The sequence below is a fragment of the Trichosurus vulpecula genome, chromosome 1, assembly GCF_011100635.1.
Source record: "Trichosurus vulpecula isolate mTriVul1 chromosome 1, mTriVul1.pri, whole genome shotgun sequence".
Taxonomy (NCBI): Eukaryota; Metazoa; Chordata; class Mammalia; order Diprotodontia; family Phalangeridae; genus Trichosurus; species Trichosurus vulpecula.
The window spans coordinates 343,017,728-343,031,934 of NC_050573.1; the positions used below are offsets into that span (position 1 = coordinate 343,017,728).

The 14,207-nt window shown below is 36.1% G+C and overlaps 1 protein-coding gene across 1 annotated transcript in view; it reads left to right on the plus strand.

Annotated features, from left to right (window-relative positions):
- The first annotated feature begins 5,697 nt into the window (after window positions 1–5,697).
- The window catches only part of LOC118838198 (catenin delta-2-like), a 197,137-nt gene continuing 188,627 nt past the window's right edge, over window positions 5,698–14,207 (plus strand). Inside the window, exon 1 of the mRNA XM_036745428.1 lies at window positions 5,698–5,771. Within this exon, the coding sequence (XP_036601323.1) occupies window positions 5,698–5,771 (74 nt within the window). The remainder of the gene's footprint in view (window positions 5,772–14,207) is intronic.

Below are 14,207 nucleotides of genomic sequence, written 5' to 3' on the forward strand. Positions count from 1 at the left end.
AAACATAGATCTTGGAATTCCATATCCTGTGATGCAAATTCAAGCATCTTTCCATTGATTCTTTAGATACCCTGGTTTTGTTCATATCTCTGGTCTTTTATCCAGTTTTCAAGAAACAGTTACTAGAATGATGACTTTACCATTTTGAAATCATTCTCCTGACAAAAATGGAGTCATTGTTTTTCCTAGAAAACAGGTTACTTCTAACTTGTATTGTTATAGTGGTTTTGAGTAGCTCCGTAAGTACCTAGCGACTAAGATGTAGTCCTAGGCTTGATATACATGTGGACATGAGTCATCAGGAATAATGTCAGGAAATGAATTTGTTGACAAAACCTAGAGATGCACAATTATTGATCCTTTATTGAGTTTGTGGTAGGCAACTATTAGTTTGGCGCATCTGATCAGTTGAATTTTGCTGTCATGGATGAAAGCAAAGAAAATTAGATGGTTCCCAAACACATGGCTCTCTTTCAAACCATCATGTCATATAGATACCATGTAAATCACCTTGAGATAAATGACTGCTTCATTTTTGAAAAGAGAACCAGAAAAGCATACATTAAAAAATGTACCTTGTGTCTATCAAATATCAATTACATTTCTATGAAAAGGGAAAGAAGCTAATATTATTTAAACTTTTGATAAGAATCAGGATATAAAGTAGAGCTCTGGGTGATAGTGTTTCTTTAACTTAAGTTATATTCACATTTTTATCTGAAAAATTTTCCCCACAATTGGAGGAAGTAGCCCAAAGCATTGCATATTTGTGCATAGTGTATATGTACACTTAGCGCCTTTTGAAGGGGAAGTTTAACTTTAGAATAAAAACAGCAGTTATTGCCTGAATTCAGGGCTGACTTTTCAAGTTAGATCAAAAGTTGGTAAAGGATGGCTCACTGGCCAAATATATCTGGATGCCTGCTTTTTGTCAGCCCCTGAATTAAGAAGGGAAAATATAAAAGCCATTCTTAGGTCACAGGCTGTACAAAAACAGGCAGCAAACAGAATTTGGCCCATGGCCATAGTTTGAAAACCCCTAGTCCAAAAAAATCCTCTAGCATTTCTCATGCAAAATATAACTCTTTCCTTTTATTTTCACATCAATCATGTTGTAAAGAAGAATTAGAATGGATGGGAGAAAGAAAAAACAAGAAACAACAACAAAAAGAGAGAGCAAATAGCACGCTTCAATGTGCATTCAGACTCCATAATTCTTTCTCTGGAGGTGGATAGCATTTTCCATCATGAGTCTTTTGGATTTGTGTTAGATCCATGCATTGCTGAGAAGAGCAAAGTATATCAAAGTTAGTCATTGCACAATGTGGCTATTGCTGTGTACAACATTCCATTGTTTCTGCCCATTTCACTTACCATCAGTTCATATAAGTCTTTCCAGGTTTTTCTGAAGTCCACCTGCTCATCATTTCTTATAGTATGATAGTATTCCATTACATTCAAATGCCACAACTTGTTTAGCCACTGCCCAATGGATGGGCATTCCATTTCTAATTCTTGGCCACCACAAAAAGAGCTGCTATAAATATATATAATACGTATACATATGTATGTGTGTGTGTATATATATACATATGTATATATATATATATATATATATATATATATATATATATTTTACATGTAGGTCCTTTTCCCATTTTTATGATCTCTTTGGGATACAGCCCTAGAAGTGGTATTGCTGGGTCAAAGAGTATGCATATTTTTACACCCTTTGGGCATAAAAACATAACTCTTTTACATTGGATTTTGAAGTACTTAAAATTATCAAGTCTTTGTGATGTACCACAGGAATTTATAAAGCATATTAATTCCCAGAGATTAAAATGATCACCATCATTTTCTTCTCATTTGTACTCTTTTCTTAGTTCTCAGGAAAGGATGAATGTAAACCACCTGGAATCTATTGATTTTTTTTTTATCAAATACCAACTACAATTCTTTCATAGAATTAACACACCATCATTTCGTGTACTTGTTATTCATATGGAGGCAATAACCTGGGATCAGGGGTAGGGAACCTGCCGCCTCAAGGCTACTACTCATGGCCTTCTAGGTCCTTAGGTGTCACCTTTTGACTGAATCCAAGTTTTATAGAACAAATTCTTTTATTAAGGGGATTTCTTCTCTACATTTGGATTCAGTCAAAGGGCCACACTTGAGAACCTCGAGGGCCCTATATGTTCCCAAGGATGCAGGTTCCCCACCCCAATAGGTGCTTTAGCAAACATGGCAAAATCTGTAATGTTTTGTTTATCTGTGACTCATATTAAAATAATGTCAAAGATAATATTAATTTATTAGCCTATTTAACTTGGTTATGAAGTTAAATCAAGGTATTCTAAATATAAAATCATTAATCCATCAGTTTTTCCTTCTTTACCTCTCCCTGCTTAATGAGGTCTATATGGCTCTGCCTTCTGCTCTCCTTCCCCTACTGTTTCCCAAGTCATCTGCCTGGATCAACTTTACCAACCACTTAGCCTCATCCTAAGGAGTGGAAGATCAGGGAGATCAGTCCCTAAATCTTACAGGAACTCTACTGACTACAGCCAAATTTACATAGTTAATCTACATGCTGATTGTTGAATGTTAACTGTCCTTCACATTCAAATTAACTGCTTTATTGTTATGAAGTTGTAGGAAGAACTCTAGACTTGGAATTGGAAGACCTGGGTTTGAATGACAGCTTTAGTATTTATTAGCTGCCTGACCATGAACAAATCATCTACCTTCTAACCACTGCTTTCTAATCTGTGAAAGTAATGATACCTTTACAACTGATCTCACAGGGTGATTGGAAGGAAAATGCTTTGAAAACATTTAAACATTGTATAAATGTGAGTTACCATGCACTGTGCATGCAAGGACATTTCATTACGGGCAGCTTGCAAGGAGCCCAGAATTCTTCGGAAACAAAATTGACATTTCAATTACTTGTAGTTCATGTCAACTGAAATGTTTGACGATTAATTTCAAGTCAAAAATAATAATTCCTGGAGTCTCTACTGTTTATACCCTTAATTTCTAGCACAATGTTAAAGATGTAGGAACAGCTCAATATTAGATGCTTCATTTATTGCTTTCAGCAATTTTTTTGGAATTCTGATTTTCTAATGTTCATGAATAATCCCAACATTCTACTACCCCTCCCCAAACCATTTTCTGATGATGTCATTTGAGGGTTCAAGTTGTGGCAAAAGCATATATGCCTGTGCTAAAACATTTAAATGTTACTTTAATTTCTAAGCATAGAAATACTTTCCCCATAAACAAGAAATTGAGTACAAAGCTAATTATTTATAGATACCAGTAAGACAAAAACTTATTTCTGAATCCATACCATTTCTAGTGTGTCAAACCTGGTATTTACTATTTGCTCCTAAGGGACAAGTCATCCAACTCATCTGTGGTACTAATCCTGTAATTTTTATGATAGCATATTAGGCAAAGGTCATAGTTTCAATATAGGATGGACTAGGCAGCTTCCTATTCTCCCAAACTAACTCCCAAATAGTACATGTCTCATTTATGGCTACTCAGCAGTGTAAACTTTACATATATAAAGACAGGGAATGCAATTTCCTAATTAAAAATTCAAACAATCTTTGAAAATTACTAGTTGGTTGAACATATTATTCTATTTTTTCATGTGTTTGATGTCACAAAAAAGCAATGGAAAGATACAGCATGGACATAAATAGACTAGAAGACATTCCCAGTAAAAACTCATGTTCAATAAATCACTTAGGCTATAGATGAACAGAATAGGGCGTGCTTCAGACATATAATGAGAGTGAGAAATGATAGAGGCACAGTGCAAGTTTTATTCTGTTCTCCAGAAATTATTAAAAGACCAGCTGTGCTTTGGGGAGACTCTTTAGGGAGGATTTATAGAAAGACATGACTAAGAATTATACATAAAGAGAAGGTATGAATAGTCTGTGATCTGCATAGTTGGAAAAAGTATTTATCCATACCGTGAAGTCATACATCCATTCAGAATATCAGAATAAGATTGATTTAACCTCGATAAAGACAAAAATGGAAAGTCAAGAGGGAATGAAAATATGGGTCCTGAAATTCACATTAGGTATAAGGCATATCGAATTACAAAAAATTATAACCAGAAAATGTAAGTGTGTGCAGATGAAAATCATGTCCATGGATTTACTGGTAGTGGTTTGCTAAATTTACCTGCAACTCTGTATGAATGGCAATTTGTGCATGTTTGTTTGAATGTATGTATTTACCTTAGTTGTTTCTGTTGCTAGAGTTTAGCACAGTGCTCGCTTATTGCCTGTCTTACTTTTTGGTGCAGTCCAAGGGGCTCTATAGAGTACTTTTGGAAACTCAGCTCCATCAAAGTGTAGATTCATTTTCCCTTTTTGTGTACATCAATAATGCAACATTAGAAGCTTCTGCTGTGTACAGATTCTAGGCATTGAAAGTACATTCCAGAAGGAAGGGCACTTTCCCCAAAACATTGTTGGGGTACTTCCTCCATACAAGGTAGAAATGAAACCACCACAAGACAGTAATATCCATTCCTACAAAGTTTTAAGGTTAGTGTCGAAAGAAAACTCCATTAACTTCAGATACCAGAATTTATCAAATAAGAAGAACCATGTATGAAGCCTAAACCACTGGTAGTAGGAGGCATCTCAAGAGGCATGAGTGTGGCTGAACTTTGCTCACCTGGCAGTTTTCAGTGATGCAGCTGTTTCAGTACAAAAGAATTCATGTTTTGAAATGATGAAAAATACACTTATTGGTCCCTTAGTCTTAGAACAAGAGCAAAAGTGTTTCCTTTTTGAAAGGGGATTGGCCACTGATCTAGGAAGGACCACTAATTCAATAAACTTTAAAGAGAAACAACTTTTGGTCTCATTCTTTTCTTCATCTCTGCGGATTATGTAGCATTGAACTCTCTGAGACTTCTTATGAAGGGGGAAAAATGAAAGGGGAAGGCATGTACATGTGCCTAAGTGAGCCAGATCCTGGGCCTTAGGCCCTTTGCTGCTTCTTATGTTTATGGTTCTTTCCCTGAATATAAATGATTGAACAGAAATAGGTTGTTCAGAACTGAAAGATCAGAAAGGTGGATGTTTCCATCATTAGAGGCAACTTCATGAGTTCATGGGGTTGAGAAGTATTGGGTACTTCAATTAGAGGTGACTGATAGGAGGAAGAGTTTTTGAAACTAAATCCTTCACTGAGATGATGACCGCAAGGGGATGATGATCTTTGGCCCTTGGACAGGAAGCATAAACCTTGAAGGAATTGTTAAGACAGCAGAGAGACAAGATGAAGGTTCAATGCCTATTCAACAGTCACACTAGGTACTCCATGTTTTAATAATGTAAGTATCAACTTCCCAAAAATAAAATAGAAATTATGTGTTACTATAACATTCTTCAAGTCAGTGTCAATGCCTGTTTATGAGGCTTATTTCTTTTGTTTGGGGAAAATAAATTGTTGTTCTGTACCTGATCTACACGGTGTATTGGGAACCATTTTATTCTTTTTCAAGAAGACCTTAGACATAAGCCATACTTAAGCTTTAAATTATTTTCCCTGGAGCTTCAGGGTGGGATATAAAGAGATGGAGACAGCAAGAAAAGGAGCGTGGCCCCTCCCTTTAGAAGAAAAAAAATCCCCCAGGCCTGAACACGATCCATGCCTGAGCTTGGAGCTTTGGATCCTTTAGTGAGAAAGGACAAGCATCCTAGATTTCCTGACACAACAATGAGGTTTGTGGTTCAGAACACAGAATTCTAAGAATTTTTTTTCTGTTTTCTCTTTCCATGTTCTATTAAACTCCTCTTCTTTCTATGCCCCCAAATTTCATCTGTTTGCTAGACATATGCTGTCTCCTAGTTATTTCTTCAGGGAAATTATAGTAAAATGTTGCATATGTGTATATATTTAGTGTTCTTAAGAAAGTTTCTGAATCAAGAAGGATGGTGGGGGCAGGGATATTTTACAATATCATAAAGCCAAGTTTCAAACTATAGAAATTTCAGCTGTTAGAAATGATGTGAAATCTTAAGTAAAAATTGAAGTTCATATAGTTGCTGCATTACTATGCATTACCTATGTAGCATCATCAGGTAGAAAAAATAGTTACATTTTACCCTAAAAAGTCTAATAACTCTCTCTAACTAAATTTTTCTTGGCTAAATTGATCAAACATAGTAAGTTGAATCAAATGATGATTCGACGTTTTAACATTCTAGTGCTGGATTTGAAATCCAGAGGGTTCTAATCCCTACTCTTCCACTTACTACCTGGGTGACTTTGGGCAAGTAATTGAAACACAGTGGTCTTTACTCTTCTCACCTGTAAAAAGATAGGGTTGAATGAGATGATTAGTGTTCTTTCCAATTCCAAATCCATGATCCCATGATCTGATTCATGTTTCCTCTCTTGAAGAAAATTGTGTGAATACAGCATAGGGGAAGAATAATTTATACTACTTATAAATAGGAATGAATACTTAGCATGTTCAGAAATCAAGTTTTCATATAAGTTTAGCATATTTTAGTGGAATCATATTTTTATAAAAATATTTTATGAAGGTGATTGGCACCAGAATTTCCTAAATGTGATTTTGGAATTCATTTTTTTTTCATATGTCCAATGTCTAGGCCAGTGCTTTGCACACAGTAAGTTCTTAATAAATTCTTGCTGAAGGGTGGAATATGTGGGGTCCTAAAGTTTATGCTTTCTTATCAAATATGACTCTTAGTACGATGCCCAACTACTAGTTCTTTCCTTTCTTCTGCACAAGCAGCTTTGTTTTGACTCCTGAGCTAGCAAGTATAACTCCTACTTTTAAACTCACCACCCTCATAGACAACTAAAAGTAAGCCACTAGGGTCTATTTAACCCTGTAATTTTTATGTCAGTTATTTAAGGAACAAATAAGGTATGGGATAATTAGGGTGTATGTTGAACTAATGGAAGTCTATACTGGGAAAATATACCATTAATAGCTGCATTAACTAATAATTAAGAAAGAAGACAATTTGAGTGATATTCTCTCTAGATACTGGGATACAGCTGAAGTAACAACCATTAGTCTTCTCATACATTAATAGAAGAATTGTCTCCACAATATGAATGTTAAATGAATCCAGATTTTATTTTAATCATAAACATGGACAGTTTTAATGCTAGAATGAATTTGTTTATACTTATGAGCTTTCCATTAGCTCAGCAGTATTACTGAGTAATGGCAAATATTTCAATATTAAACAAAGTTGTTGAAAAGAAAATGTGATATTTTATTTAGTCTTGATGTGGGGTGCAATTATTTTAGCAAAAAATAAATATCAAAGATCAGTTCCCCATACAGTAATATTTTATTTTCGTATCATACCACTAAATCATTCTTTCAAATTCATTTAATTGGATTAGGAAAATAAACTTTCACTCCAATTCTTTAAATTGAAACTTTCTGCTAGGGAAGGGAAGGGAAAAGCATAAATTAAATATTTACTTCATGTAAACCCTTTATAAATATTATCTCATATTTGATACTAGTTTCAAAAATTAAGTGTTCAGCTAGTAATTTATATATTATTAGTAATAATTGAATGTCATTGAATTTACAAAGCAGTTTAGTTATAAAACAATGTCAAATACATTAGCCTATTTACAGTAATTCTTTCTTAATATTTTGTTTTTTCCATTTACATGTTAAAACACTTTTTAACACTTTTTAAAAAATTTTGGTTTTTTTTCTTCTCTTCTCACTTTCTGAAATGGTAAGTATTCAGAGATAAGTTATACGCATGCAGCCATGCAAAACATTTCCATATTATTCATTTTGTTCAATAAAACAAACAAAAGAAAAAGAAAGTGAAAAATAATATGCTTCAGTCTGCATTCAGACATTACTTCTTTCTGTGGAGGTAGATGGCTTATATATATGTATATATATGAATGCATATATATTCATATACATAATATGTGTGTACATATACGTATATACTACTCACATATATATTTAGTGTCACTAGAGATATATTTCACAAATGAAATTTTATCTCTTTCTTAGCTTTAAAATGAAGAAATTGAAGTGGATGATCTTTAAATTCCTTCTATCTCTAAATCTATGATGGTCTAAGTACACAAACCTCTATATACCAGTTTAACATTCTTTCTGGGGGAATTTGTACATTTGTTTCCTGATTGAGTCCTCAGAGAGTCTTTCATTGGCTCAAGTTCTAGGGACAGTCTTGGGTATGAACCCAGTCACTTTCTGTAGCTTGTAGGTCTGTAGACCTTGGGCCTCCATCAGTGTCCTTTCCATTAACAATAATTTGGTAGACCTAATTAGATGGTGGTAAAGTCCACAGTCAGAAGTACAGCCTGTAGGTGAATGAAATGTGGCTGGTCTGGAATCATTCCCAGAATGGAGACTAGAAAGAACTCATCAACGGAAGAAGGAATCTAGCATGATAGTCCCTATTTTTCTACATTCATCTGTCCTCAGTGTGTTTCTGTGTTCCTCCTTAATGCATTGTCAACCTTTTATCCAGACCCTCTGATAAGATGGTGAAGGAGTTTGATGGTGAAGGAGGAAAAAGACAGAGAAGAAAAAAAACTGTCAAGTCCTGGATCTCACTCTTGATTTGAACTCAGATCCTTAACTCCTAGACTTGTTATGAACCAGACAACTCCTGAACTGACTTGCTATTTTTATAATTAGGCTCAAGGGGTATGACTGAATCTCTCAATCAATCATATGTTTCCCTTCTTGATCTAATTAGAGAAGAATTTGTAAATAATAAAGTGATGAGGGTAATATTTACATTTTACAACCCGAACCTATGCATTGTTGTAGGGTTGTAGAAAATTCCTAATTTGATTAACTGATTAATTGATTCAATTGAGGTGGCTGGGTCTTCTGTGATATCTTGTGTTCTTACATCACCTTAATTTTCCAATATATATCTATCCCTCATCCTTCTCAGATCAGCATCTCTTATTACAAAAAAGGCAGGGGGGAGAAAGAGGCAGAGAAGTAATAGTTCAGCAAATTTAATCAACACATCAACTAAATCTGACAGTTTCCCACAGCCATTGTCCTTCACCTCTTCAAAGAAGGGAGGGAAGTACATTCTCATATCTTGAAAGAGTTAAGTCTCTCTTTTACAAATGTGGTAACTAGGACTCCAAGATTTTAAAGGACTTGATCTTGGGGAGGGTTGCAAATCTAATGAATGGCAGATTTGGAATTCAAACTCAGATATCCAAATTCCAGATCCATTGTTCTTTCTACTGACTCCTGCTGTTGTAGAAAAAATTTGATGTGATTAAGTGCTTTTAATTAGCCTGGACATATAGATAGGATTTTGATGGGTGGGAAAAGGTAGAGGTTTTCAAAGCTTTATAGTGTTGTTGTGTTTATCCTTCCTTGTCCAAGAGGACCATGACATCAGGGAAATGATGACATGACCTGCAGTTGACTTTGATTTGAATAAGGGAGGGCTGTGCAAGGTTACCAGCCTGACTTTCTCTTCTAGAACCATCTGGGCCCAGTGGCCTGATGTTCATCAGGACGACTAGATATGGCCCAGGATGCATTGGGAGACCCTGGTCCTTTCATGCTAATGTCTTTTCAGGTTCTCACTTTGTGTGAAGTAATGCCCATTCAGTGAATAGGCCTCTATAAGAAGTTGATCAAGGTATGGCCCCTTTAATCAAAACTCAAAAAAAAAAATCAAACTGGGAGGGGAAGACCCTCAGGGTTCCTGGCCAAAAGAGAAATAGTTACTATTTAGTATTTACATTCACTCTGTGTTACAAGGGTGGGCAGGGACCTATTGTCCAATCTATGTATCCTGGGCCATCTCCAGTCATCCTGGTGAATATCAGGCCACAGGACCCTCTCTGGAGGAGAAAGTGAGACTGGTGACATTGCACAGCCCTCCCTCACTTAAATCAAAGTCAACATCATTTCCCTGATGTCATGGTCCTCTTGGAGAATGAAAGACAAACACAACTTGTGAGTACCCTCTGCCTCTCCTCTCCCTCTCCCTCTCCCTCTCCCTCTCCGTCTCCCTCTCCTTCTCCTTCTCCTTCCCCTTCCTCTGCCCAAAGGAAGGTACATTTTGATGGCTGAAGGCTGCCTCCTTAACTTTGGATTTACTGTCTAGATTTCTTTCTCAAAAACCAAGCCTTAAACCCAGTTTTCCAAGCTAAGGCAAGACAGAAGGTCAAAATGAATAGGGTATATTCAGGGGAGACTGAGGGAGACTGAGTTGCTTTGTCATTGCCAGAGAGGCTTCATACAGCAATTCAACCATGATATTTTTTTGCCTTTTCAAAGTGGCTTATAACTAGTTATTGATGCCAGTAGTTTTTTTTAAAATAATCATACTTGTGAATATCATAAATGGCACAAATCAAAATCAACAAGTATTTATTAAGTGCCCACTATAGGCCAAGCACTCTTCTTGCGGTTGCTGGAGATATAGATAAAAATGAAACACTTCCTGCCCTCAAGAAGTTTCTATTCTATCAGAGGAAACAAAATTTATACATATAAGTACATTAAAAAATAAATAAAGGTCTTTTTTTTTCATGGGGAAAGACTCTAGTTGGGGGGATCATTTGAGCTGATTGTTGAAAGAAATGATGGATTCTAAAAGAGAGATGAGAAGGAGTGCATTCTAGGCATGAAAATAGATAACCCATACAAAGACTAAGAGGTGGGAGATGGAATGTTGTGTGAGGAACATCAAGAAAGCTACTTTCATAAAAGGGAGTAATGTGTGATAAACTTGTAAAGTATTCTGGAGTCAGGGTGTGAAAGGATTGAAATGCCATAAGCAGGAGCTTCTGTGTTATGCTAGAAGTTATAGGGAGCCTCTGGAGTTTATTTAACAAGGAAGTCACGTGGACAGATCTATTCTTTAGGAAGATTATTTTGGCAGCTTTGTGAAGACTCGAATGGACATGGGAAATCTTGGAGACAAGGAGAGCAATGAAGAGGTTATTGTAATAGTCCAGAAAGATTTCCAAAGTGAGGTGTTGAGATTTTAAACTATTTATGACTTCTGATAGTCATCTATAGTTGGCGGGAAATAGCCCCATCATTTGTTTTTTCTCTTATGTGAACTTCAGCTTCCAAAGTACAGAGAAAATAAGTTGCATGATTTTAATTTGGGAATAAAGGACACATTCTACCAGATCAGTTGTATGTAAGAAATAGTGCTCAGCAATTGTCTGGCCAATCTCAAATATGAAAGTGTTGTATATAGTGACATTGGAAAATAGGACCCTGGAAAGAGGAATAGTCTGATGTGTATACAATGCCTGCTAATGTTAAGTGTAAGGTATTGCCTGACCTAAAGTGGATTTCTCTCAGGCTGTCTCCATTACTTCACTTGTTTATTGATTGTCCCTGGTTAGCTGCACACCATTTCTCTAGTGGGGCCCTGTGGATACACATGAATTCATCAGTGAGCTGATAGAATCTTTGGCAAAAGGTTATTTAAGGGAAGTCAGAGGTACATCTTTGCGGAAGATACCTTGGGAAGCAATTACTGTGTTCTCCTCTCCCACAGGAATGATTCTGTGGATAATGTTTGATTTTCCCTTTCTGCCTAGGAAGGTACAGCAACTTACCTGCCCGTTAGTCCCGGAGTCAAAAACCTGCTTTTCTTCTCTCGCTTTATTCTAGGAAGCATCCAGGCTTGTGCCAGGCTAGGCCAAAGGGATTACCCTGCTTCCAATTCAGCCATGCCCCTAGCTATTCAGTGGCTGAGAAAAGCCCTATGTGTTCTGACATTCATGTTTGACAATATGAGAGCTTGGGATGGTCACAGTGGTAGGACAAATTGGACCACAGGCAATAGGCTTAGATAAAATGAGAATAAAAGACTTCCTTCTTGGATGAGCAAGCCCCTCAGCTAAATGAATCCTACATGAACTCAAAGGCATGTGTTCTGTCAGTTAGAGAAACCCACTAGGAGGGTTGATGAAGCTGATATCAGAGATCCACACATTGGACTCTCTAATCCATTTTTTTTTAAACTGTGGATATATGTGTAACAATGGGAGCCACATCAAAATGGCAAAATGTCATGGCTAACATTCGCAGTTTGGTGGCACAGAGGATTGAAAACTGGAATGGGAATCAGGAAAATATGAATTTATAATCTTTCCTCAGACACAAACTGGTTGTGGAATTCTGGGCAAGTGACTTAACCTCTGTATATCACCTCAAATAAGACAATTGTACTCAATGGCCCCAAAGGTCCCTTCAAGCTATAAATCTATGATTTGCTCCGTGAAATGCTCTGTAAAACTTAGCCCTCAATGTAGTTTGGGAGGTGAGGAACAAAGGACAAGGAAAAGAAATGCACACTACCAGTGAAAGCTAAATCATAATTTTTAAATAGATCTAGGAATTTTTCCAAATAAAGCAATTCCATTCTAAGTCTATTATCACATCCTAGTACCTACCATCAAGAACAACTTTCCTAGAGATTGGAGGTTGAGTTTCAGAATATCAGATAACACAGCCCTGGCTGAATCTCTAGTAAACTGACATTGCTTACATCCCTGCTTTGATGTGCTCTGTATTTGAGCTCCGAAGCAGTAGAGGACTTAACCTTGGCCTTGTAGGCACCTGGAGAGTTCAGGCTCCCCACTGCTTTTTCCAAGGGGTTGCAAGCAGGAAACATAAGACTAGAGGGATGTGAAAGAACCTCAGACCATAATAGCTGAGGTATTCTACAACTTGTCCACATGGTGCCGTCATGGCACCAGAGCCTACATGACCTGGCATCTCTCCACCAGCACAATTCTTCTACGCAAAAAAACCAACCTAAATTCTCACTTGTTCATCTAATGGAAGCAGTTTACCACCAGTGCCTTGCTTCAGCTTTTCCTTTATCCCACCCCCATCAGGAAGGCCTGTTCAAAGAATTTACCAAATAAATTGAGATCAAAGTAAGACATAAAAGGTATGTATTAATATAGGAAAATATCTGTGCAAATTTGAGAAAGATATGTGATTGTCAGTGTAGGGAACTACTTTCATTAAGGTAGCTCACAGACCAAAACTGGATAGATGGATAGACAGCTATATGTATGTATGCTTAAGGATTAAACCCTAACTGGAAGCACACTGACTAAATCGGTAATTGTAACTAAGTTGGTGGGACCATTATCAACAATAAAGATAGATCATTTATAATGGAGTGTAAAACTATTACAAGACTTTCATTTGGTGCTGAAAGGAATTGATATTCTGTAGATCACTTAAAACAAATATTGTATCTACCCTGAGCAAAGTGCAGCTTCTTATATGCATTGAATCCTGCAAAGGGAAATATGGTAATCATATGCAAATGGCCTTTAGAAAACTAAGACATCTATATCAGAAGTCTGATTCTATTAAATGTGTGAGTTTTTAGTTGGGGGCCTTTACTTTAGCTTTATTTTATATTAACATCATTTCTATTTTTCTTTTTCTGAATTTAAACTCCAAATAAAATGAGAATTTCTATATTCATAGTAAAACAGGAAAAATGCATGTAAAACTAAAGATCTCTCCTATTATGTATCACTACCTTTTTGTCATAATAAAAATTTTTTAAAATAAGTATATAATAAATTCAACATGTACCTTTCAAAGATGTTCTGCTTATCTGAGACTCCTTACGAGCTGCCTTCTTTTTTTTCTGTGCATTTTTTAAAATAGCCTTTCTTTTGGCAATCCTGTACGCATCTCCTTCATTCTTACTCTTCTCCAAAAGTAAAAGAAAAAAAAACCCTTGTGGCAAAGGTGCATGCTCAGGTAAAATAATTCATATACTGGTCATATCAAAAACTAGCTTATTTTTTTTCAGCTTGAATCTATTACCTGTGTGTCAGGAGGGATCCTGCTTTATTACTAGTCATGTGGAATCATGGTTGCTCATTGCAATAATTCGTGTTCTTTAGTCTTTAAGATTGTTCTTTAAACTGTTGTTATGATTGTACAAATTGCTGTCCTGGTCCTGCTCTCTTGATTCTTCATCAATTCATGCTAGTCTTCTTAAATTTCTCCAAAACCTGCCCCCTTTTCATTTCTTATGATGTAATAGCATTACATTTATATACTACATTCATATAACATAATTTGTTCAAGAACTCCCTAATTTATGGGCATCTCCTTATTTTGT